Here is a 24850-nt window from a genome sequence, read left to right on the forward strand (position 1 = left end):
AGACACAGTGGCTCTTGCTAATAAATCCCCATACTTTGGGAGGCTGAAGTGGGAGGATCACTAGAGCCCAGAAGCACCAGACCAGCCTGGGCAACACAGCGAGACCCCATCACTATAAAAAAATTAAAAATTAGCCAGGTGTGGTGGTGCACACCTGTAGTCCCAGCTACTCAGGAGGCTGAAGTGGGAGGATCACTTGAGCCCAGGAGTTGGAGGCTGCAGTGAGCTGTGATTACATCATTGCACTCCAACCTACATGACAGAGTGAGACCCTGTGCCTTTTTTTTCATGAGATCTTGCTCATTATTTTGGCAAATCAAAATCCTCCTCATCAGGCCTGGTGTGATTCACCTGTAATTCCGGCACTTTGGGAGGCCAAGGCCGGAGGATGACTTGAACTCAGGAGTTCAAGACCAGCCTGGGCAACATGGCAAAACCTCATCTCTACAAACACGTAAAAATTGGCCAGGCCAAGCGTGGTGGCTCACGCCTGTAACCTAGCAATTTGGGAGGCCGAGGTCAGCAGATCACTTGAGGCCAGGAGTTTGAGACCAGCCAGGCCAACATGGCGAAACTCTGTCTCTACTAAAAATACAAAAATTAGCCGAGCATGGTGGTGCGCACCTGTAATCCCAGCTATTCAGGAGGCTGAGGCAGGAGAACCGCTTGAATCCAGGAGGCAGAGGTTGCAGTGAGCCAAGATTGTACCACCGCACTGCAGCCTGGGCCACAGAGTGAGACTCCGTCTAAAAAAAAAAAAAAAAAGGAGGGCAGGGCATGGTGGCTCATGCCTGTAATCCCAGTTACTCAGTAGCCTGAGGTGGGCGAATCATTTGAGCCTGGGAGCCGGAGGTTGCAGGGAGCCAAGATCACATCACTGCACTTCAGTCTGGGCAACAGAGCAAGACTCTGTCTCAAAAAAAATCTTCCTCATCCTCCCACCCTCCCTTGTTTCTCCCAACTGTTAGCCCTGGAAACTTGATATACTTGAGTAGTTGTACGAAAAGGCTGAGATGTTGCAATGGAGGAAATATTGAAGGTTCAGGGTCCAGACAACCTGTCACCAAAAAATTCCCCTGGTGCTGTCCTGTCTGGCCCAGCCTGGGATTCTAGACAGCCTGTCTGCTTGGACTGCAAGGATGCCAAGCACACAGTGAAGAGGGAATGCTGGCGGAGGGGAGGGTGGTGCGCCAAAATAACAAGCAATGCCACCTGTGCACACACACCCAGCAATCAGGGTCTCTAGCCCCTTCTGTGCCAGGGACAAACCCTTTAGAGGTTAGGTGACGTGAAAGTCCAGGGGGCAGCAGAGGGACTCGAGAGACTTAAAGCAACGGCAATTTACCAAACGGGACAAGAATTTTTCTGTATTTAAAATTAGTAGAGGCCAGGAGCAGTAGTTCAAGCTTGTCATCCCAGCACTTTGGGAGGCCGAGGCGGGCAGATCACTTGAGCTCAGGAGTTTAAAACCAGCCTGGGAAACATGGTGAAACCCCAACTCTACTAAAAGTGCAAAAAACTAGCCGGGTGTGATGGTGCGTGACTGTGATCTCAGCTACTTGGGAGACTGAGGTGGGAGGATTACCTGAGCCTGGGAGGTTGAGGCTGTAGTGAGCTGAGATTGCACCACTGCACTCCAGCCTGGGTGACAGAGTGGACCCTGTCTCAAAGAAATAAAATAATGTCGGGCGCGGTGGCTCACACCTGTAATCTCAGCACTTTGGGAGGCTGAGGTGGATGGATCACCTGAGGTCAGGAGTTCAAGACCAGTCTGGCCAACATGGTGAAACCCCATCTTTACAAAAATTAGCCAGGTGTTGTGGTGGGCACCTGTAACAGCTACTCGGGAGACCAAGATGGGAGAATCACTTGAAACCAGGAGGCAGAGGTCGCAGTGAGCCGAGAGCCCTCCACTGCACTCCAGGCTGGGCAGCAGAGAGACTCTGTCTCTATAAATAAATAAGAAAACAAGTAGAGCTGTACCGCTAAGAACCAGCTCCTGACTCCTTCAATCATGTACTCCATCACCTTCTTCTCTCCCCATGATCAGGGCCAACAGAGGAAGCAGAGAGACCCCAGGAAACCTGGGCACTTGCCTTAATGTCACAGGAGACCCATCCAGCCACCTCCAGTCCCCTTCTTGTTCCCTGTCATTCAGCCCCAGCCAGTACACCCGTGGAGAGCCGTGAGCTTTGGCCACAAAATTCTGCAAATACAAACTCCATTCAGCCAGCCATTCCTCTATATGACCCTCGGGGCGAGAGCCTACCCCCTACCCTGTCCCACACATTTAGGGCTTGGGAACATCACCTCCGGAACCCCATCCCCATCCCCATGGCATGCAGAACAGGACCAGCACCATTCTCCCACTGTAGCATGTGTGGTGGGAATAATCGTGCTACTTTCTCTCATGCAATCTGTGAACTGCTCTGTGCCTCAGTTTCCTCATCTGTAAAATGAGTTAACATTAGCTATCTCCTGGTAGTGTTGTGAGGATTAATTTTTTTTTTTTTTTGAAACAGAGTCTTGCTCTGTCACACAAGCTGGAGTGCAGTGGCACGATTTCAGCTCACTGCAACCTCCACCTTCCTGGGTTCAAGTGATTCTCCCACCTCAGCCTCCTGAGTAACTGGGATTACAGGTGCACGCCACCATACCTGGCTAATTTTTGTATTTTTTAGTAGAGACAGGGTTTCACCATGATGGCCAGGCTGGTCTCAAAACTCCTGACGTCCAGTGATCCATCCACCTCAGCTTCCCAAAGTGCTGGGATTATAGGCATGAGACACTACACCCAGCCTAATTTTTTTTTTTTTTTTTTGAGACAGAGTCTCACTCTGCCACCCAGGCTGGGTGCAGTGGTGCAATCATGGCTCACTGCAGCCTCCCAAAGGTCACTGTAAGTATCCCAAAGAGCTAGGATTACAGCTAGGATTGCTATGCCTGGCCTCATACTGTAACATCTTAGTATTTAGCATTATGCCATTTAAGTGACATTTTTAGCAATAGTAACTGATGTTTTTCAGTTTCTCTTGCACTTTTGCCCCACCTGTAGCCTTAATCTGCATCCAAACAGCACAGGAGTTCGTTGTTTCAGGGAAAGAAAGAAGGAAGAGGAAAAGTAGGTTTCCTGGTTTTGGTATTTCAAAAGCCCAGACCCTTCACAAACTGCCGCATACCTGTAATCCCAGCACTTTAGCCAAGGAGGGAGGCTCACTTGAGCCCAGGAGTTCGAGACTAGCCTGAGCAACATACTGAGACCCCATCTCTACAAAAATTTTAAAGAATTAGTCAGACATGATGGTGCGTACCTATAGTCCCAGCCACTCAGGAGGCTGAGGTGGGAGGATCCCTTAAGCCCAAGAGTTCAAGGCTGCAGTGAGCCATGAATGCACCACTGCACTCCAGCCTAGACAACAGAGCAAGAACCTGCCCCGAAAAACTATCAAAATCCTGGCAGGGCGCGGTGGCTCACGCCTGTAATCCCAGCACTTTGGGAGGCCGAGGTGGGCAGATCACCTGAGGTTGAGAGTTCAAGACCAGCCTGACCAATAGGGAGAAACCCCGTCTCTACTAAAAATACAAAATTAGCTGGGCTTGGTGGTGCATGCCTATAATCCCAGCTACTCGGATGGCTGAGGCAGGAGAATCGCTTGAACCCAGGAGGTGGAGACTGCAGTGAGCTGAGATCTCACCATTGTATGCCAGCCTGAGCAACAAGAGCAAAACTCCGTCTCAAAAAAAAAAAAAAATTAAAATCCCAGACCTTTGGAAGACAAGAAAGGACTTACGTCAAAGATTAATGATAGGGAAGAAAATATAGTTAGAAGCAACTCCTCTCCAGGCAAACTAATTTATGGCAAAAGAAATCAGACCAGTGTGCCTGGGCATGGTAGCTCACACCTATAATACCAACACTTTGGGAGGCCAAGGTGGGCAGATCACGAGGTCAAGAGATCGAGACCATCCTGGCCAAGGTGGTGAAACCCCATCTCTACTAAAAACACAAAAAATTAGACAGGTGTGGTGGCAGGTGCCTGTAATCCCAGATATTCAGGAGGCTGAGGCAAGAGAATTGCTTGAACCTGGGAGGTGGAGGTTGCAGTGAGCTGAGATAGCGCCGTTGCACTCCAGTCCAGGCAACAGTGTGAGACTCTATCTCAAAAAAAAAAAAGAAAGAAAGAAATCAGACCAGTGGTTGCAGTCAGGGGCAGGGAGGGATTACTAGAAAAAGGATATGAAAAAACTTTCTAAGGTGGTGGAAAGATTACAAATATTGGTTAGTTTCACAGTTACACAGGTGTATGCATTTGTCAAAGTTCACTGAACATACACCAAAGACCTGTGCCTTTTACTATATGCAAATCACATCTCACTCACCCAACTTATCACCAAACCAAGATTCCTTAAAATATGGGGAGGTCAAAGTGCTGGGATTACAGGCATGAACTACCCCGCCCAGCCCATTTTAGACTTTTTGATTGCCCTATGATCTCAGTTATCTAATGAGTTTAGGAAAAGTTATGATTTTGTAGTTTACCTGGCTTTTATCGCTTTAGGATGTGAGTAACGCTCGTCCCAGCTTTTTACATGCTGGAATTCTTTGCATTTTAAGAATTTTTTACTAGAATCTATTTCATATGTTCTACTGTAGACAATGCCAGTTGATGTCTGCTTTTATTTATTTGCAGTTTTGATTTCTTCTTTGACCCAAAGTTATTTAGTGACTTTAAAAAAAAAATTATTTCTTTTTTTGAGACAGAGTCTTGCTCTGTCTCCCAGGCTGGAGTGCAGTGGTGTCATCTCAGCTCACTGCATCCTCCACCTCCCAGGTTCAAGTGATTCTCCTGCGTCAGCCTCCCAAGTAGCTGGGACTACAGGTGCCCGCCACCACACCCGGCTCATTTTTCTATTTTTAGTAGAGTCGGGGTTTCACCATGTTGGTCAGGCTGGTCTCAAACTCCTGACCTCAGGTGATCCACCTGCCTCGGCCTCCCAAAGTGCTGGGATTACAGGTGTGAGCCACCGTGGCCAGCTGAATTTAAACATGTTTAAGGTGATTGAAATTTTCGTAAAAAAAAAAAAATGTATATATATAATCCTGTAGTTATACCCATTGTGTTCAAAGAATGTGAGCAATAAAATTTCTGCTTTGAGAAAAAAAATAAAATGTGGAGAGGTAAGGCCACCATGGGAAGGAAGTAATAGATGTGGAGACCACAAGTCCCAGAGAGAAGAATCCGGCATCTCATTTCCGGCGAGCACCAGGCGATTGTAAAAACCCCAGGTGGGTTTAGAGACTCTAAAAAGCAGAAGGGGCCTGGGCACTATTTCCTGGGTAAAGTCCCAGGGAGGGGACAGGAAATCAGAGAGCGGAAAGGGTTCCTGTCCCATCCGGTTAGATGGAGGCTTAGAAGGCCTCATGGTGTCTTAGACCCCCGATAAGGGATAGAAGGAGCAGAAAGATCTCTTGTGCCCAAGAACAGCAAGAAAAGACCTCTAGGCCCAAAATGCTTTGATGATGGAAGACTTATCCCAATGACGGCGTCCCAGAAAAACAGAAGACTCTTTAACATTTAGAGAGTCCTTGCCATTTCTATGAACCAAAATCAGAGCAGTTTAAGAAGAGGGAACTCAGCTGGGCACAGTGGCTCATGCCTGTAATCCCAGCACTATAGGAGGCCGAGGCGGACAGATCATCAGAGGTCAGGAGTTTGAGACCAGCCTGACCGACATGGTGACACCCCAACTCTACTAAAAAAAAATACAAAACTTAGCTGGGAGTGGTGGTACCTGCCCTGTAGTCACAGTTACTTGGGAGGCTGAAGCAGAAGGATCACCTGAACCTGGGAGGTGGAAGCTTCAGTGAGCCAAGATCATGCTACTGCACTCCAGCCTGGGCAACAGAGCAAGACTCCGTCTCAGAAACAAAAAAAAGTGAGCTATGCTTCTTTGCACAGATTGCCTCATTGGATCCTTATCATGACTCAGGAATTATTATTATGCCCATTTTGTAGATGAGAAAACTGAGGCACAGAGAGGCTAAATAACTTTCCCAGGATCATTCGGTCTGTAGATGTCCTAGTAGATACCAGTTTGGAGTGAAGACAACAAGGACCCGATGTGTGCGCTCCTCCACCTTGACCCCATAAAAGCTGTCCCCATTTAGAAGTAAAATGGGGGACCCCAATTGACTGAGAGTAAATGTCCACCAGCCTCATAGAATGAGAACTCAAGAGAGAAACTAAAATGAGTAATTTAAAGGAAAAGTAGTTGTATTTCTTGTGAAACTGAGTTAGGGAATATGATTTGTACCTGCCCCATTTACACTATCTAATTTAATTCCTTCAGAAGCCCTGTTTTGGCCGGGCACGGTGGCTCATGCCTGTAATCCCAACACTTTGGGAGGCCGAGGCAGGCAGATCACCTGTGGCAAGGAGTTGAAGACCAGCCTGGCCAAAATGGTGAAATCCTGTCTCTACTAAAAATACAAAAATTAGCCAGGCATGGTGGTGCGCACCTGTAATCCCAGCTATTCAGAAGAATTGCTTGAACCCAGGAGGCGGAGGTTGCAGTGAGCTGAGATCGGGCAGACGCACTCCAGCCTAGGTGACAAAACAAGACTCCGTCTCAAAAAAGAAAACAAAACCCTGTTTAACTACTCATACAAATAATGATATGAAACAGAGATATAAAAAACAGAAGAAACATACAGGAAAATAATAAGATGATAGACCTAAATCTAACCCAATCAGTAATTATATTAAATGTACATGGTCTAAAAATACCAATTAGACTGAGTACAGTGGCTCATGCCTATAATCCCAACATTTTGGGAGGCAGAGGCGAATGGATCACTTGAGGTCAGGAGTTCCAGACCGGCCTGGGCAACATGGAGAAACCTTGTCTCTACAAAAAATTTTAAAACTTAGCTGGGTATGGTGGCGCACACCTGTAGTCCCAGCTACTTGGTTGGGAGGCTGAGGCGGGATCACTTGAGCCCAGGAGGCCAAGGCTGCCGTGAGCTGAGATTGCACCACTGCACCCCAGCCTGGGTGACAAAGTGAGACCCTGTCTCCCAAAACACATAAATAAATAAATGAAAACACCAATTAAAAGCCAGAGAATGTCAGATCAGATTTTAAAAACCCAAACCCAACTATATACTGTCTGGAAAAAAATATATAATGACGTTTTATTTTTAAATATAATGACATAAATAAATTAAAAGTAAAATGGGCTGGGTGCGGTGCCTCATGCCTGTAATCCCAGCACTTCAGGAGGATGAGGCGGGCAGATCACAAGGTCGAGAGATCGAGACCATCCTGGCCAACATGGTGAAACCCCATCTCTACTAAAGATACAAAAATTAGCTGGGTGTGGTGGTGCACGCCTGTAGTCCCAGCTGCTCAGGAGGCTGAGACAGGAGAATCACTTGAACTTGGGAGGAGGAGATTGCAGTGAGCCAAGGTGACAGAACGAGACTCTGTCTCAAAAAATAAATAAATAAAAAATAAAATGATTAGAAAACATAAACCGTGAACCTAGGCAACACAGCATGACCCTGTCTCTACAAAAGTAAAAATAATTTGCTGGGTACAGTGACAAGTGCCTGGTAGCCCTAGCTACTCAGGAGGGTGAGGAGAGAATTGCTTGAGCCTAGGAGTTTGAGGCTGCAATGAGCTATGATTATACCACTTCATTCCAGCTTGAGTGACAGAGTGAGACCTTATCTCCAAAAAGCAGAAGAAAAGAAGACATAAACCATGCTGTAGTGGTATGCCTATGCTCAAGACCGCGGACTTGAAAGCCAGCTACCCAGGCTCAAATCCCTCTAGGTGTAAGTGACCACAGGCAAGTTGCTGAAGCACACTGTACCTCGGTTTCCTCATCTGTGAAGTATGGATGATACATGTTGTGTACAAATAGTGATACTTCCTAAATTGCAGTAGCAAGTCAGTAAAGCTGTTTACGAATATTCCAATCCTCCTCCTGGTTGCACAAAGGTGAGACTTATTTCCCTACCACCTTAAAAGATAGGTGTGTACATGTGACTTCTTTGTGAGCAAAAATAAGTGGAAACCCTGACATCGATGTATGATTTGTCTCATCTACTCTTTTTTTTTTTGAGACAGAGTCTCTGCCCAGGCTGGAGTGCAATGGTGCAATCTCGGCTCACTGCAACCTTCGCCTCCTGGGTTCAAAACGATTCTCCTGCCTCATACTCCCAAGTAGCTGGGATTACAGGCACCCACCACCACACCCAGCTAATTTTTGTACTTTTAGTAAAGACGGGGTTTCACCATGTTGGCCAGGCTGGTCTTGAACTCCTGACCTTGTGATCTGCCCACCTTGGCCTTCCAAAGTGCTGGGATTACAGGCGTGAGCCACCGCGCCCGGCTGCCTCATCTACATTCCCCATTGGGCTATGGAAACTGTCTGTTACTGCATCATAAAATAATGTCTTCTGACTGACATACTAAATTACAGGTTGTCATGAGGATTGCCTATGTTAATGAATGTAAGATGTAAAGCATTTGGAATACGAGCTGAAAAACAGAAGGTGCCACCTAACAGGTATTCATTATTGTATTTTCACGTTAGAGATAAAACCGAACCTTGAAACTTGTAGAGGTTAAATCAACACAATCAGAATTCGAACTCAAAAACAAAGCATATCTTCTTAACTTCTGCATGATACTATCTCAGGAAGAGCTTGATGCTAAAGTTTTAGTAACTGAAAAGTAATTCTAGTTACTGCCACCCAGAGAAGGGAGGGATGTGTGCATCCTGAAACAGAAGCAGGCTGTCCCTGAAGGTTCTCAAAGATTCAGTGGGAACAACTCACGTGCTCAGCAAAACTATTGATGATGACCAAGTGTGAGTAATTCTCCTGGCAGAACATCCGGGCTCCATCCCATGACTTTGTGGTTGGGGAGAAGTAGTAACACTTGCTCTCAAAGGGGAGCCAACCTTCAGGACAGGTAACTCGGGAGCAGTCTGGAAACCAGATAGGATGCTGTCAGGATGGCCCCAGAACCTGAGCCATGTACATTGTATGCCACATACAGTTGTGCAGGCTGTACACTGCTCAGCTCCAGGGGAGCACCATTCACATAGACTGCACTGAGAATCACTTCAGTGGAGTAATGTAATGTGCCAGCTCTGCCATGGCCCCCATCCCTGGGCAATTCCCCAAGTCTCACTCACCTAATAAGCCCCAAAGTTCCACCAGGGACTGGTTGGTGTCAGCTCTTACACGGTCAATGTCACGCTTCAGGCCAGCTAGCCCTGCCGTGCCAGTCACTGTCAGAAGGGATGGGCTTGAGGGTTAGAGACTCAGAACCTACCCCATCCATCCACCATGGACTGCAGACACATCACAGAGAAGCAAAGTTTGCGCTCCCCACGGTGTCCACATTCCAGTGGGTCATGCTTGAGCTCAAAACCCACATATACAGTGCTCAGAATCCGAGAATGGCTCAGAGGAGGGATCAATCCCTGGAACCTGGGGAAGAGTAAGGATGGTGGGCACCCTGGAGGAAGTGGGTTTTAAAGGAAGACAATGCCAGGCGCGGTGGCTCACGCCTGTAATCCCAGGACTTTGGGAGGCCAAGGCAGGCAGATCACGAGGTCAGGTGATTGAGATCATCCTGGTTAACATGGTGAAACCTCGTGCCTACCAAAAATACAAAAAATTAGCCGAGAGTGCCAGAACACGCCTGTAGTCCCAGCTACTAGGGAGGCTGAGGCAGGAGAATCACTTGAACCAGGGAGATGGAGGTTGTGGTGAGCCGAGATCACACCATTGCACTCCAGCCTGGGCAACAAGAGCAAAATGCCATCTCAAAAAAATAAATAAATAAAACAAAGGAAGAAAGTGATTTGATAACCATGAAGTGAAGAAGAAGCCCACCAGGCAAGGACTATCTTAAAAGCAAAGATGCAGGCTGGGTGTGGTGGCTCAAGCCTGTAATCCCAGCACTTTGGGAGGCCAAGGTAGGCAGATCATTTGATGTCAAGAGTTCAAGACCAGCCTGGCCAACATGGTAAACCCCATCTCTAATAAAAATACAAAAATTAGCTAGGTGTGGTGATGCATGCCTGTAATCCCAGCTACTCAGGAGGCTGAGGCAGGAGAATCGCTTGAACCCCGGAGGCAGAAATTGCAGTGAGTCAAGATCACACCACTGCGCTCCAGCCTGAGCAACAGAGTGAGACTCTGTCTCAAAATAAAAAAAAAAAACTAAAAAAGAAAGCAAAAATAGCAAGTATGTTGCGGTGAGCTGGCAAAGCCTATAAGAGTGGAGGGAAAACTCAGAAAAGCTTGAGATCAAAGTAGAATGAGCTCGGATGTCTGTATCCTTTATTTTGTTTTTTTTAGACAGAGTCCTGCTCCGTCCCACAGGCTGGAGTGCAGTGATGTGATGGTGGTTCATTGCAGCCTCGCCCTCCTGGCCTCAAGTGATCCTCCCACCTCAGCCTCCTGAGTAGCTAGGACTACAGGCACACAACACCATGCCTGGCTAATTTTTTTTTTATTCTTTGTAGGAACATGGTCTTGCTAGATAGGGCATGGCAACTCATGCTCATAACCCCAGCACTTTGGGAGGCCAAGGCAGGTGGATCACCTGAGGCCAGAAGTTTGAGATCAGCCTGGCCAACAGGGTGAAACCCTGTCGCTACTAAAAATACAAAATTTAGCCAGGCATGATGGTGCATGCCTGTAGTTCCAGTTACTCTGGAGGCTGAGGCAGGAGAATCACTTGAATACAAGAGGCAGAGATTGCAGTGAGCCAAGATCACACCACTGCACTCCAGACTGGTGGCAGAGCGAGACTCTATTTCAACAAAAAAAAAAAAATGAAAGAAAGAAAGAGAAAGTGCTGGGATTACAGGCAGATGCCACTGTACCTGGCCCAGTGTGTATTTTATACGTAGACCACATCTCCATTTGGACTGGCCACATTTCAAATATTCAACAGCCACATGAGGCTTGTGGCCACCATATTGGACGGTGGAGGTCAGGGCACATACACACGCATGCACACCTTACAGGGACAGGGGCTGTGTCTGACATGTTTACCATTTTACCCCCCTGCTATCTAGCACAGTGCCCAGCAAAGACGGGGATGAGGGTGGATCTTGGAGTTGGATCTGAGGATTGGGTTAAGGCTCAATAGGAACGGCACGAAGGAATGGGTGAAAGCACTCACCATTTGCTCGCCACATCATCTGCTGAAAGCTTAACATTCTCAGTTCTTTCACCAACTCTTCATCTATGAGCAAGAGTCCAAACTGAGCCCAGGTCCTCCTGCGCACCCTCCCCAGTATCTCCCCATGTCCCGTCCTGACCCTACTCACACTTAGTCAGGGTCACAATGAGACCAAAGCAGCTCAGGATCAGGGAAGTCACCACCAGCAGACACAGGCACACTATCAGCCTCTTCTGGCAACACCCAGGACCTCCAGATGTCTGACTGAGCCAGGGCGCTGGAGCTGCTGGGGAGTGGGGATGGGGACAGAGAGACTGATACTGGGGCTTTAGAGAGCGACGAAGAGACCCTTAAGCCTTTCTCCAAGAGCAGGAGGCAGAAATCTGTAGTCATGACTGTTTCAGCAGATGAGGTCAGCAAGAGAGGGTTAGGAGAGTGAACCTAGGGAGGCTCAGGGTCCTTTTGATGCATTTACTGTTCGCTAAGCATCATGTTTCATCCTTCTCTTTTTCCTTCTTTCCTTCTTGAAACAAGGTTTCACTCTGTCTTCCAGGCTGGAGTGCAGTGGCACAATTATACCTCACTGCAACCTCTTACTCCTGGGCTCAAGCAATCCTCCCACCTCAGCCTCTCAAGTAGCTGGGTCTACAGGTGTGTGCCCCTAGGCCCAGCTAATTTTTTTTTTTTTTTGTAGATGGGGGTCTCACCATGTTGCCCAGGCTGGTCTTGAACTCCTGGCCTCAAGCAATCCTCCCTGCTCCAGCCTCCAGGTGTGAGCCACTGTAATCCCAACCTACATCCTTCTTATCTTATTAGAGTCTCATCCTTATAATGTATGTTATAAGTATTATTCACATTTTGAAAGGAGTAAGCTGAGGCTTAGTGAAGTTAGACATGACTTGGACCCAGTTTTGTTCTTAGAATCTACGATGCATCATCCTCTACTCTCAAGAAGCCTGTACCCAAGTTGCTCCTAGGTCAAGAAAGCTTGTGGACCCCGGCTTCTAGAGCAGAGAACATTTCCCATATCTTATGAAAGCAGACACCCTGAGTTTCTGGAGATCTGGCCTAGACTCAGAGAGGAACAGCTTCTTTTTTTTTTAATATGTTCATTACCAACACCATCATTACCTCCACCATCACCACCATCATCACTACCAACAACACCATCACCACCTCCACCATCACCACCATCATCACTATCTCCACCATCACCACCTCCACTATCACCACCATCATCACTACCAACAACACCATCACCACCTCCACCATCACCACCATCATCACTATCTCCACCATCACCACCATCACTACCAACAACACCATCACCACCTCCACCATCACCACCATCATCACTATCTCCACCATCACCACCTCCACCATCACCACCATCATCACTATCTCCACCATCACCACCTCCACTATCACCACCATCATCACTACCAACAACACCATCACCACCTCCACCATCACCACCATCATCACTATCTCCACCATCACCACCATCATCACTACCAACAACACCATCACCACCTCCACCATCACCACCATCATCACTATCTCCACCATCACCACCATCATCACTACCAACAACACCATCACCACCTCCACCATCACCACCATCATCACTATCTCCACCATCACCACCATCACTACCAACAACACCATCACCACCTCCACCATCACCACCATCATCACTATCTCCACCATCACCACCTCCACTATCACCACCATCATCACTACCAACAACACCATCACCACCTCCACCATCACCACCATCATCACTATCTCCACCATCACCACCATCATCACTACCAACAACACCATCACCACCTCCACCATCACCACCATCATCACTATCTCCACCATCACCACCATCACTACCAACAACACCATCACCACCTCCACCATCACCACCATCATCACTATCTCCACCATCACCACCATCATCACTACCAACAACACCATCACCACCTCCACCATCACCACCATCATCACTATCTCCACCATCATCACCATCACTACCAACAACACCATCACCACCTCCACCATCACCACCATCATCACTATCTCCACCATCACCACCATCATCACTACCAACACCATCACCACCTCCACCATCACCACCATCATCACTATCTCCACCATCACCACCATCACTACCAACAACACCATCACCACCTCCACCATCACCACCATCATCACTACCAACAACACCATCACCATCATCATCACTACCAACAACACCATCACCACCTCCACCATCACCACCATCATCACTACGAATAGCACTGTCATCCCCCACACCATCACTGCCTTAACCATCACCATCATCACCAACAACATTGTCATTGTCAACAATACCATCACTATCTCTACCATCACCACCAACACCATCACCACCAACACCGTCACTGCCACCACTATCACCATCACCATCCCACTAACACCTGCACTACCTCGACCATCATCACCTCCAACATCATCACCACCACCACCATCACCAACAACACCATCACTACCACCACTATCACCATCACCATCCCACTATCACCATCACTAACTCCACTATCACCACCATCATCAGTACCAACAATACCATCATCACTAACATCATTACTTCCACAATTACCAACGACACCATCACTACCTCCACCATTACCACCATTATCCCTATCTCCACCACCACCATCAGCCCTAACACCATCACCATCAGCACTAACACCATCATCACTACCTCCACCATCTTTACCACCACCAACCATCATCTTCCTTTCCATCACCTCCTTCCTCATCCTTCCTCATCAACACCTGCAAGGCATGAGAACTTACCAGCCATGGGTGGCTGCAATGGAGAAGGCTCAAGATCCACAGCTGGGAGAAAGGGGGAGAGAGATTTAGTCAGAAGATGCTGAAAGACTGTCTTCCAAGATCAACAACCTCTGCTTTATTCTCTGGTCAGAATTTAGGGGGCTGGCTGAGCACAGTGGCTCATGCCTGTAATCCTAGGATTTTAGGAGGCCACAGAGGGTGGATCACTTGAGGTCAGGAGTTCGAGACCAGCCTGGCCAACATGGTGAAATCCCATCTCTACTAAAAATATAAAAATCAGCCCGGCATGGTGGCTCTTGCCTGTAGTCCCAGCTACCCGGGAGGCTGAAGCAGAAGAATCACTTGAACCAGGAGGTGGAGGTTGCAGTGAGCCAGATGGCGCTACTGCACTCCAGCCTGGATGACAAAGTGAGACTCTGTCTCAAAAAAAAAAAAAAAAAAAAAATTGGTGATTGAAAGGAAACTTCCAGGTGTCACCTCTTAGGCTTCTTGAAGGGTCTTCCCACTGCTCACCCAGTTGAGGAGGTGTGCAGGTGACAGTGGTGAGGTCCAGTCCTGGAAGAGATGAGAAAGTCATTCCAAGAAGGGCTTCAGCCAGGTGAGCAGGACGACCCCAGCCCTCAGCTATCACCTGTCATCTTCCGGGGCTTGCAAGGAAGTGGGGGTTTCTCTGTTTTCTTTTCTGAGGAGGGAGGAATGGTTGCTCAGGCCCAGAGCATGGCAAAGCCATCTCTCATTCTCCTACACCCTCAGCCCAAACTCACCTGCCCGTGGAGGTCTTGGTGGAGTAATTGAACCTGGAGAAGAGAAGCTCAGGGTGAGGGCTGGGCTGAGGATGGGAACGCGGCAAAAGGAAGTGAGGGAAACAGGGTTAGGACTGCAGTGGAGGGTTGGAGATTGGCTTAGAGATGGGGTTAGACGTGAGAATGGAATTGGGATGAGGGATGGAGATGGGATTAAGCTAGAGTAACCAACCAATATGTATTGCCTGGGTATCTCCCTTTATTTATTTATTTATTTATTTATTTATTTATTTGAGATGGAGTCTTACTCTGTTGCCCAGACTAGAGTGCAGTGGCACCATCTTGTCTCACTGCAACCTCCGCCCCCTGAGTTCAAGCAATTCTGCCTCAGCCTCCCAGGTAACTGGGATTACAGGGGTTTGCTACCACGCCCGGATAACTTTTGTATTTTTAGTAGAGACAGGATTTTGCCATGTTGGCCAAGCTGATTTCGAACTCCTGACCTCAAGTGATCCATTCACCTCAGCCTTCCAAAGTGCTAGGATTACAGGCATGAGCCACCATGCCCAGCTATATTTTTGTTTGAGAAGGAGTCTCGCTCTGTCACCATGCTGGAGTGCACAATCTCAGCTCACTGCAACCTCTGCCTCCCAGGTTCAAGCGATTCTCCTGCCTCAGTCTTCCGAGTCACTGAGACAACAGGCATCCACCACCACGCCCAGCTAATTTTTTGTATTTTTAGTAGTGACAGGATTTCACCATGTTGGCCAGGATAGTCTCGAACTCCTGACCTTGTGATCTGCCCGTCTCAGCCTCCCAAAGTGCTGGGATTACAGGCATGAGCCACTGTGCCTGGCCTATTTTATTTTTTAAAGACAGTGCCTTGCTCTATCACCAGATGGCAGTGCAGTGGTGCCATCATGGCTCACTGCAGCCTTGAACTCCTGGGCTCTAGCAATCCTACCACCTGGGCCTCCTGAGAAGCTGGGACAACAAGCACACATCACCACAACTGGCTAATTTTTTAATTTGAAAAAAATTTTTTTGTTGTATAGCTGGGGGTCTCACTTTGTTACCCGGGCTGGTCTCTATTCTTGAGTTCCATCGATCCTCCCACCTTGGCTTCCCAAAGCGCTAGATTTACAAGCATGAGTCACCCTGCCTGGCCCAAACATCCACTTTTTTTTTTTTTTTTTTTTGGTGGAGATGTGGGTCTTGCTATATTTCCCAAGCTGGTCTCAAACTCCTGCCCTCCAGTGAACTCCTGGCCAACTGATCTTCCCACCTTGGCTTCCCCAAGCAGTGGGACTACAGACACACACCACTGCAACCAGCCCAAACCTCCACTGTGACATCCTCTGATCAGACTCTTGTTGAACCCTGGGCCGTGCCTTGGGGTTTACTGAGATCCAAGCCTAAATAAAACCCTAGGCTTTTGGTGATAATGACAGGAGATTGAGGAACCTACGATCTACTCTCAGTTTCTCAAGCACCAGCTTTTTGATTCAGGTCTTTGCAGCCAACAATTCTCTCCTGTGCTTCTCTTCTGAATAAATGTCTACTCAGCCAGCCACGGTGCCTCATGCCTGTAATCCCAACACTTTGGGAGGCCAAGCCGGGTGGATCACCTGAGGTCAGGAGTTTGAGGCCAGCCTAGCCAATATGGTGAAACCCCATCTCTACTAAAAATACAAAAATTAGCCGGGCATGGTGGTAGGCACCTGTAAATACTCAGGAAGCTGAGGCAGGAGAATCACTTGAGCCCAGGAGCTGAGGCTGCAGTGAGCCGAGATCACACCACTGAACTATAGCCTGGGCGGCAGAGTGAGATTCTGTCACAAAAAGAAAAAAGAAAAAGACATGTCAGGCCAGGCACGGTGGCTCACACCTGTAATCCCAGCACTTTGGGAGGCTGAGGTGGACGGATCATGAGGTCAGGAGATCCAGACTAGCCTGGCCAACATGGTGAAACCCTGTCTCTACTTAGAATACAAAAAAAAATTAGCTGGTCACAGTGGCACGCGCTTATATTCCCAGCTATTCGGGAGGTTGAAGCAGAAGAATCGCTTAAACCCAGGAGGCAGAGGTTGCTGTGAGCCAAGATTATGCCACTGCACTCCAGCCTGGCGACAGAGGGAGATTCCATCTCAAAAAAAAAAAAAAAGAAAGAAATGTCTACTCGTCCCTCAAGTCCCACCTCAAAGTCCCTCCTCTAATTGAGCCCTCAATCCCCCAAGGATTTTTCCAATTTCCTGACTCCTCTCAGCCCTGCTCACCAAGGCTGTGCCCAGAACTGCCTCCCCCGTCAGACTGGCAGATCCTCCTGGCAGGGTGTGGGTTCCACGGTGCCCGGCATGGGCTGAGTACAGAGGAGACTGTGTCTACAATGCCCACCCAATGCCCCCTGGAGACCCTGTTCCCTGTATTCCCCCAGGTCACACTCCAAAAAGTCCTCTTACCTGGCTTGGGAGGAAGGTCCTTGTATGGAGGTGCTGAGTTCTCATAGTCATCCTCCTCCTCCTCCATGGTCCCTTCCAGGGGAAAGGCAAGTCAGAGCCCAGCTATTCCCTCCTCCCTCCATCCCTCAAGCCCTGGTCTCTGCCTCAGCTGCCCCATGGAGGGGATTCTGTACCCTGGGTCCTGACCACACCTGGGCCCCAGCCTGGCCGGGGCCTTACCTGGTGGGTCTGGACACCCAGCGATAGTATACAGGTTGTGCATGGCTACAGCTAACACAAGGAACATAAGCAGCTGCAGCCAGGGCTTGTCCCTCCTACTCAGGTGTCTAAGGCATCTGTCTGTTTCTCTTTCCTTTCAAAGTCAAGTACATGTAAATCCATCTAGGAGGGAAGCCCCAGACCACCTCACACAGACACACACACACACACACACACACACACACACACACACACACACACAAAGTTAAATAAATGCAAATCCATCTTGGAGGGAAGCCTCCAGACCTCCCTCTCTCTCTCTCACTCACACACACACACACACACACACACACACACACACACGTCTTTCTCTGGAGTTTGGATTCACACACAGAAGAAGCAATGACAACAGTCCCCTCCCCATTGAGCTCCCCTACAAAGCACCAAGCCCTGAGTGGAAGAGATGGATAAGCTCCTTCATTCAATCTAGACCAGAGAGACAATAAACCAGTAAAGAGACATAGAAATAGGCTGGGCACAGTGGCTTGTGCCTATAATCCCAGCACTTTGGGAGGTCAAGGCAAGAGGATCACTTGAGGCCAGGAATTCAAGACTAGTCCGGGCAACACAGCAAGACTCTATCTCTGCAAAAAAAAAAATTTAGAAAAAACCATCCAGGTGTACACCTGTAGCCCCAGCTATCGAGAGGCTAAGGTGGAAGGATTGCTTGAGCCCAGGAGGTTGACGCAGCAGTGAGCCATGATTGCACTACTATACTCCAGCCTGGGCAACAGAGGGAGACCCCACTCTTTAAAAAGAATAAAAAGAAAAGAAAGTTGGGTGTGGTGATTCAAGCCTGTAATCCCAACACTTTGGAAGACTGAGGCGGGCAGATCACAAGGTCAGGAGCTTGAGACCAGCCTGGCCAACATGGTGAAACCCCATCTCTACTAAAAATACAAAAATTAGCCAGGAGTGGTGGTGCGCACCTGTAATCCCAGCTACTCGGGAGACTGAGGCAGGAGAATTGCTTGAACCCAGGAGGTGAAGTTGCAGTGAGCCGAGATCGGGCCACTGAACTCCAGCCTGGATGACAGAGTGAGACTTCGTCTTAAAAAGAAAAAAGGTCAGGCGCGGTGGCTCATGCCTGTAATCCCAGTACTTTGGGAAGCCAAGGAGGGCAGATCACCTGAGGTCAGGAGTTCAAGACCAGCCTGACCTAGATGGTGAAACCCTGTCTCTACTCAAAATACAAAAATTAGCCAGACATGGTGTGCATGCCTGTAACCCCAGCTACTCAGGAGACTGAGGCAGGAGAATAGCTTGAACCTGGGAGGTGGAGGTTGCGGTAAGCTGAGATTGCACCATTGCACTCCAGCCTGGTAACAGAGGGAGACTCTGTCTCAAAAAAAAAAAAAAGAAAAAAGAAATGTCTACTCGTCCCTCAAGTCCCACTTCAAAGTCTCTCCTCTAATTGAGCCCTCAATCCCCCAAGGATTTTTCCAATTTCCTGACTCCTCTCAGCCCTGCTCACCAAGGCTGTGCCCAGAACTGCCTCCCCCGTCAGACTGGCAGATCCTCCTGGCAGGGTGTGGGTTCCACGGTGCCCGGCATGGGCTGAGTACAGAGGAGACTGTGTCTACAATGCCCACCCAATGCCCCCTGGAGACCCTGTTCCCTGTATTCCCCCAGGTCACACTCCAAAAAGTCCTCTTACCTGGCTTGGGAGGAAGGTCCTTGTATGGAGGTGCTGAGTTCTCATAGTCATCCTCCTCCTCCTCCATGGTCCCTTCCAGGGGAAAGGCAAGTCAGAGCCCAGCTATTCCCTCCTCCCTCCATCCCTCAAGCCCTGGTCTCTGCCTCAGCCGCCCCATGGAGGGGATTCTGTACCCTGGGTCCTGACCACACCTGGGCCCCAGCCTGGCCGGGGCCTTACCTGGTGGGTCTGGACACCCAGCGATAGTATACAGGTTGTGCGTGGCTACAGCTAACACAAGGAACATAAGCAGCTGCAGCCAGGGCTTGTCCCTCCTACTCAGGTGTCTAAGGCATCTGTCTGTTTCTCTTTCCTTTCAAAGTCAAGTACATGTAAATCCATCTAGGAGGGAAGCCCCAGATCACCTCACACAGACACACACACACACACACACACACAAACACACACACGTTCATCTTTCTCCAGAGTTTGGATTCACACATAGAAGAAGCAATGACAACTCTCCCTCCCAACCCCAGTTGAGCTCCTCTACAGAGCCCCAAGCCCTGGGTAGAAGAGATGGATAAGCTCCTTCCTTCAATCTAGACGAGGAAGAGGAGGTTGCAGTGAGCTAAGATCACGAACTCCAGCCTGGGCGACAGAGTGAGACTCTGTCTCAAAAAAAAAAAAAAGAAAGAAAAGAAAAAAAATATCTACTGGTCCCTCAAGTCCCACCCCAAAGTCCCTTCCTCTAATTGAGCCCTCAATCCTGAAGGATTTTGCCAATCTCCTGACTCCTCCTCTCTCAGCCCTGCTTACCAAGGCTGTGCCCAAACCCAACTTCACCATCAGAGTGACAATAAACCAGTAAAGAGACAAAGAAATAGGCTGCTCACAGTGGCTTATACCTATAATCCGAGCACTTTGAGAGGGCAAGGCAGGAGGATTGCTTGAGGCCAGGAGTTCAAGACCAGCCTAGGCAGCATAGCAAGACCCTATCTCTGCAAAAAATTTTAGACAAAGCCATCCAGGCATGGTGGTGCACACCTGTAGCTGCAGCTTTCAGGAGGCTGAGGTGGGAGGATTGCTTGAGCCCAGGAGGTTGATGCAGCAGTGAGCCATGATTGCACTAGTACACTCCAGCCTGGGCAACAGAGGGAGACCCCACTCTTTCAAAAGAAGAAGAAGAAGGCCGGGCGCAATGGCTCATGCCTGTAATCCCAGCCCCTTGGGAGGCCAAGCTGGACAGATCACAAGTTCAGGAGTTTGAGACCATCCTGGCCGACATGGTGAAACCAACCCCGTCTCTACTAAAAATACAAAAATTAGCTGGGCGTGGTGATGTGCACCTGTAATCCCAGCTACTCGGGAGGCTGAGGCAGGAGAATCACTTGAACCTGGGAGGCGGAGGTTGCAGTGACCATAGATCGTGCCACCGCACTCCAGCCAGGCAACAGAGCGAGACTCCATCTCAAAAAAAAAAAAAAGAATTGCTGTTGGGATGGGGTGGGACGGGATGGAAGATGGGCTGGGAACAGGGATGGATGTGGGGTAGGGTCATGCTGTGCTTAGGATGAAGGAGAAAGTCCTTGCCAGGTTTGGGGATGGGGAGGGAGTTGAGGCTGGGTTGCAGTAGACAGGGTGATGAAGTTGGATTGGAGGGCAGATGTGGGGCTGCATGTGGTGGGGGGGACAGGACTGTGCTTTGGAGGAGACATGGCCCTGAAGAAGGGATTGGGATGGGTGGGTCATATATGAAGACCCCGGGCTTGAGGGTGACATTAGGACCATAAGTTAGAGATGGGGTGGAGAAAAACACAGCCCAGTTCACCTCCTGCCTCATGCAAGTCCCACCGTACTTCTGGGCCGCCCAGGGGGCCCCACACTGGACTCAGCGATGGTGATATACAGCCTTAGCCCTCGTGGAATGGCCCCTGTCTAAGGACCCCAAGACCAGGCCATCAGCATATCTCAGGGACTTTGTGTTTTGGGCCCCTGGGATCTCTCATGGTCTCAGGGCCCCTGGTGGCGGTAAACTCAGGAAAACCTCAAAAACTTCCACTTTCATTTTCTATTCTTTTTTTTTTTTTTTGGTAAGTGGGGTCTCACTATGCTGCCCAGACCAGGGAAACCTCTATTTTTTTTTTCTTTTTGGCAGAGACGAGGTCTTGCTATATTGCCCCAGCTGGTCTCAAATTCCTGTCCTTAAGCAATCCTCCTGCCTTGGCCTCCCAAAGCATTGAGACTACAGACACACACCACTGCGACCAGCCCAAACCTCCACTTTTAGAACCACTCATCAGACTCTTACTGAACCGTATGCCATGCCTTGGGTTTGAGATCCAAGTATAAATAAAACCTGGGCTTGGGGTGTGAAGGTAAGGAGGTTGGGAGCCCACAGTCCACTCCCAGTCTCTCAAGCACCAGCTTTTGTGACTCAGGGACTTTGCACCCAACACTTATCTCCTGGACTTCTCTTCTTAAGAAATACCTACTTGCCGAGTGTGGTGGCTCACACCTGTAATCCCAGCACTTTGGGAGGCTGAGGCGGGTGGATAATGAGGTCAGGAGATCGAGACCATCCTGGCTAACAGTGTGAAACCCTGTCTCTACTACAAATACAAAAAATTAGCCTGGTGTGGTGGTGTGAACCTGTAATCCTAGCTACTCGAGAGGCTGAGGCACAAGAATCGCTTGACCCCGGGAGGCAGAGGTTGCAGTGAGCTGAGATCACGCCATTGCACTCCAGCCTGAGCAACAGAGCGAGACTCCATCTCAAAAAACAAACAAACAAAGAAATATCTACTCATCCCTCAAGTCCCACCTCAAAGTCCCCTCCTCTAATTGAGCCCTCAATCCCCTGAGGATTTTCCCAATTTCCTGACCCCTCCTCTCTCAGCCCTGCTCACCAAGGCTGTGCCCAAACCCACCTCCGCCATCAGACTGACAGATTCTCCTGGACAGGGTGTGGGCTGCACGGCGCCTGGCATGGGCTGGGTACAGAGGAGACTATGTGTCTACAATACCCACCCAACACCTCCTGGAGACCCTCTTCTCTGCATTCCCCCCAGGTCATGCTCCAAAAAGTCCTCTTACCTGGCTTGGGAGGAAGGTCCTTGTAGGGAGGCGCCATGTTCTCATAGTCATCATCCTCCTCATCCTCCTCCTCCTCCATGGTCCCTTCCAGGGAAAAGGCAAGTCAGAGCCAGCCATTCCCTCCTCCCTTCATCCCTCAAGCCCTGATCTCTGCCTCAGCTGCCCCATGGTGAGGATTCTGTACCCTGGGTCCTGACCACACCTGGGCCCCAGTCCCACCATGGCTGAAGCTTTACCTGGTGGGTCTGGGTACCCAGCGCTGCTATACAGATTATGCATGTCTAACACAAGGACACTGACAAGTGGCAGCCAGGGCTTGGCAACCTCTGCCCACTGTCCCTCCTACTCAGGTGTCTGGGAGCTCTCTCAGTTCCCTTTTCCCTTCAAAGTAAATTACATGCAAATTCATCTTGAGGGAAAGCCCCCAGACCTCACACGTGCTCACACACACACACACACACACACACACACACACAGCCTTTCTCCTCATTTGGATTCAAGCACAGAAGGTACAATGACAACTGGCCGGGTGCGGTGGCTCACACCCATAATCCCAGCACTTTGGGAGGCCAAGGCGGGCAGATCACTTAAGGTCAGGAATTCGAGACCAGCCTGGCCAACATGGTGAAACCCTGTCTCTACTAAAAATACAAAAATTAGCTGGGTGTGGTGGCGTGTGCCTGTAATCCCAGTTACTCCGGAGGCTGAGGCAGGAGAATTGCCTGAACTCAAAAGGCAGAGGTTGTAGTGAGCCGTAATCGCGCCACTGCACTCCAGCCTGGGTGACAGAGCGAGGTTCCTCAAAAAAAAAAAGAGAGAGAAAGTGTCACCAGCTCGGACTCAAATAGAGTTGGCTTCTTTTCTTAAAACTTGGTTCTTGTCGGGGTGGTGGCGTGTGCCTGTAGTCCCAGCTACTTAGGAGGCTGAGGCTGGAGGATCGCTTGAGCCCAGGAGTCCTGGGCTGTAGTGCGCTATGCCAATCAGGTGTCCGCACTAAGTTCGGCATCAATATGGTGACCTCCCAGAAGCGGGGGACCACCAGGTTGCAAAAGGGGTGAACTGGCCAGGTTGGAAACGGAGCAGGTCAAAACTCCCGTGCTGATCAGTAGTGGGATCGCGCCTATAAAGAGCCGCTGCACTCCAGCCTGGGCAACATAGCAAGACCCCGTCTCTAGGGAAAAAAAAAATTGGTTCCTAATAGTTTAGATGTTTACAAGATACATGTGGTATTTGTTGCATGCACAGAATGTATCATGATCGAGTCAGGTTATTTGGGGTTACCTTGAGTATTTCTCATTTCTACATGTTAGAGACATTTCAAGTTCTCTCTTCCAGCCACTTTGAATTATATGAGATATTGTGGCTAACTGTAGTCACCCTACTCTGTTATCAAAAATTAGAACTTCTGGCCAGGCATGGTGGCTCATGCCTGTAATCCTAGCACTTTGGGAGGCTAAGATGAGAGGATCGCTTGAAATCAGGAGTTTGAGACCAGCCTGGTCAACACAGACAGACCCCATCTCTATTTTTTTTTTAAGTAAAAAAAGGCCGGGCGCAGTGGCTCACGCCTGTAATCCCAGCACTTTGGGAGGCCGAGGCGGGTGGATCACGAGGTCAAGAGATCAAGACCATCCTGGTCAACACGGTGAAACCCCGTCTCTACTAAAAATACAAAAAATTAGCTGGGCACAGTGGCGCGTGCCTGTAATCCCAGCTACTCAGGAGGCTGAGGCAGGAGAATTGCCTGAACCCAGGAGGCAGAGGTTGCAGTGAGCCGAGATCGCACCATTGCACTCCAGCCTGGGTAACAAGAGCGAAACTCCGTCTCAAAAAAAAAAAAAAATTAATTAAAAAAAAAAACTTCAACCTTACATCTAACTGTGTACCCATTGACCAATCTCTCTTCCTCTCCACCAGCAATACTGTTTTTTTTTTTTTTTTTTTTTTGAGGCAGGATCTCATTCTGTCACCCAGGAGGGAATGCTTATAGCTCACTGTGACCTTGGACTCCTAGAGACGGGGTTTCACCATGTTGGCCAGGCTGGTCTCAAACTCCTGACCTCAGGTGATCTGCCAACCTCAGCCTCCCAAAATTCTGGGATTACAGGCGTGAGCCATCGTGCCTGGTCGTGACTCTCTTATAACCAACAAAACGTGGTAGAAGGCAATGAGAGAAGCACGTGAGATGATGCTCAACCTAGCCATTCCACAACGCATCCATATTTTAAAACTCATGTTGAACACCATAAATACATGCAATTTTTGTCTGTCAATTTAAGCCAAATATATAAACAGTTTTAAAATTTGTATTCTATGGCCGGGCACGGTGGCTCACGCCTGTAATCTCAGCACTTTGGGAGGCTGAGGAGGGCGGATCACAAGGTCAGGAGATAGAGACCATCTTGGCCAACATGATGAAACCCTGCCTCTACCAAAAAATACAAAAGTTAGCTGGGCGTGGTGGCGGACTCCTGTAGTCCCAGCTACTTGGGAGGCTGAGGCAGGAGAATTGCTTGAACCCGGGAGGCGGAGGTTGCAGTGAGCCAGGATCACTCCACTGCACTCCAGCCTGGCACCTGGCGGCTGAGCGAGACTCTGTCTCAAAAAAAA

The 24850-nt window shown here is 49.0% G+C and overlaps 2 protein-coding genes across 12 annotated transcripts in view; both read right to left on the reverse strand.

Annotated features, from left to right (window-relative positions):
* CLEC17A (C-type lectin domain containing 17A) overlaps positions 1 to 22604 on the reverse strand; it is a 30303-nt gene extending 7699 nt beyond the window's left edge. Inside the window, exons 1-13 of one of the 10 annotated variants that reach the window (XM_064381727.1) lie at positions 22477 to 22601; positions 22241 to 22324; positions 19166 to 19237; positions 17251 to 17322; positions 14813 to 14845; positions 14680 to 14730; positions 14562 to 14603; positions 14049 to 14090; positions 11365 to 11499; positions 11217 to 11279; positions 9211 to 9306; positions 8849 to 9000; positions 2097 to 2206 (exon numbers count right to left, since the gene is read on the reverse strand). In XM_064381727.1, the coding sequence (XP_064237797.1) occupies positions 2097 to 2206; positions 8849 to 9000; positions 9211 to 9306; positions 11217 to 11279; positions 11365 to 11499; positions 14049 to 14090; positions 14562 to 14603; positions 14680 to 14730; positions 14813 to 14845; positions 17251 to 17322; positions 19166 to 19237; positions 22241 to 22324; positions 22477 to 22519 (995 nt within the window). In that variant the 5' untranslated portion in view covers positions 22520 to 22601. Of the gene's footprint in view, positions 1 to 2096; positions 2207 to 8848; positions 9001 to 9210; positions 9307 to 11216; positions 11280 to 11364; positions 11503 to 14048; positions 14091 to 14525; positions 14604 to 14679; positions 14731 to 14812; positions 14846 to 17250; positions 17323 to 19165; positions 19238 to 22240; positions 22325 to 22476 lie in introns of all 10 variants that reach the window. The other 9 variants (XM_064381725.1, XM_064381724.1, XM_064381726.1 and 6 more) reach the window with 9 other exon arrangements.
* Positions 11411 to 14005, reverse strand: LOC135276780 (uncharacterized). 2 transcript variants are annotated; one of them, XM_064381722.1, is made up of 2 exons: positions 13260 to 14005; positions 11411 to 13190 (listed from the first exon to the last, which is right to left on the reverse strand). In XM_064381722.1, exons 1-2 carry the CDS (start codon positions 13653 to 13655, stop codon positions 12291 to 12293), a joined length of 1296 nt encoding a protein of 431 aa, XP_064237792.1. In that variant the 5' UTR covers positions 13656 to 14005; the 3' UTR covers positions 11411 to 12290. The 2 variants fall into 2 exon arrangements, with proteins under 2 accessions (XP_064237792.1, XP_064237791.1); XM_064381721.1 differs by having other exon boundaries at positions 11411 to 12932; positions 12978 to 14005.
* Positions 22605 to 24850: the final 2246 nt, after the last annotated feature.

Source organism: Aotus nancymaae, unplaced genomic scaffold (genome assembly GCF_030222135.1).
Source record: "Aotus nancymaae isolate 86718 unplaced genomic scaffold, 86718_ANA_hifiasm-v0.15.2.pri h1tg000028l, whole genome shotgun sequence".
In the NCBI taxonomy this organism is placed as follows: Eukaryota; Metazoa; Chordata; class Mammalia; order Primates; family Aotidae; genus Aotus; species Aotus nancymaae.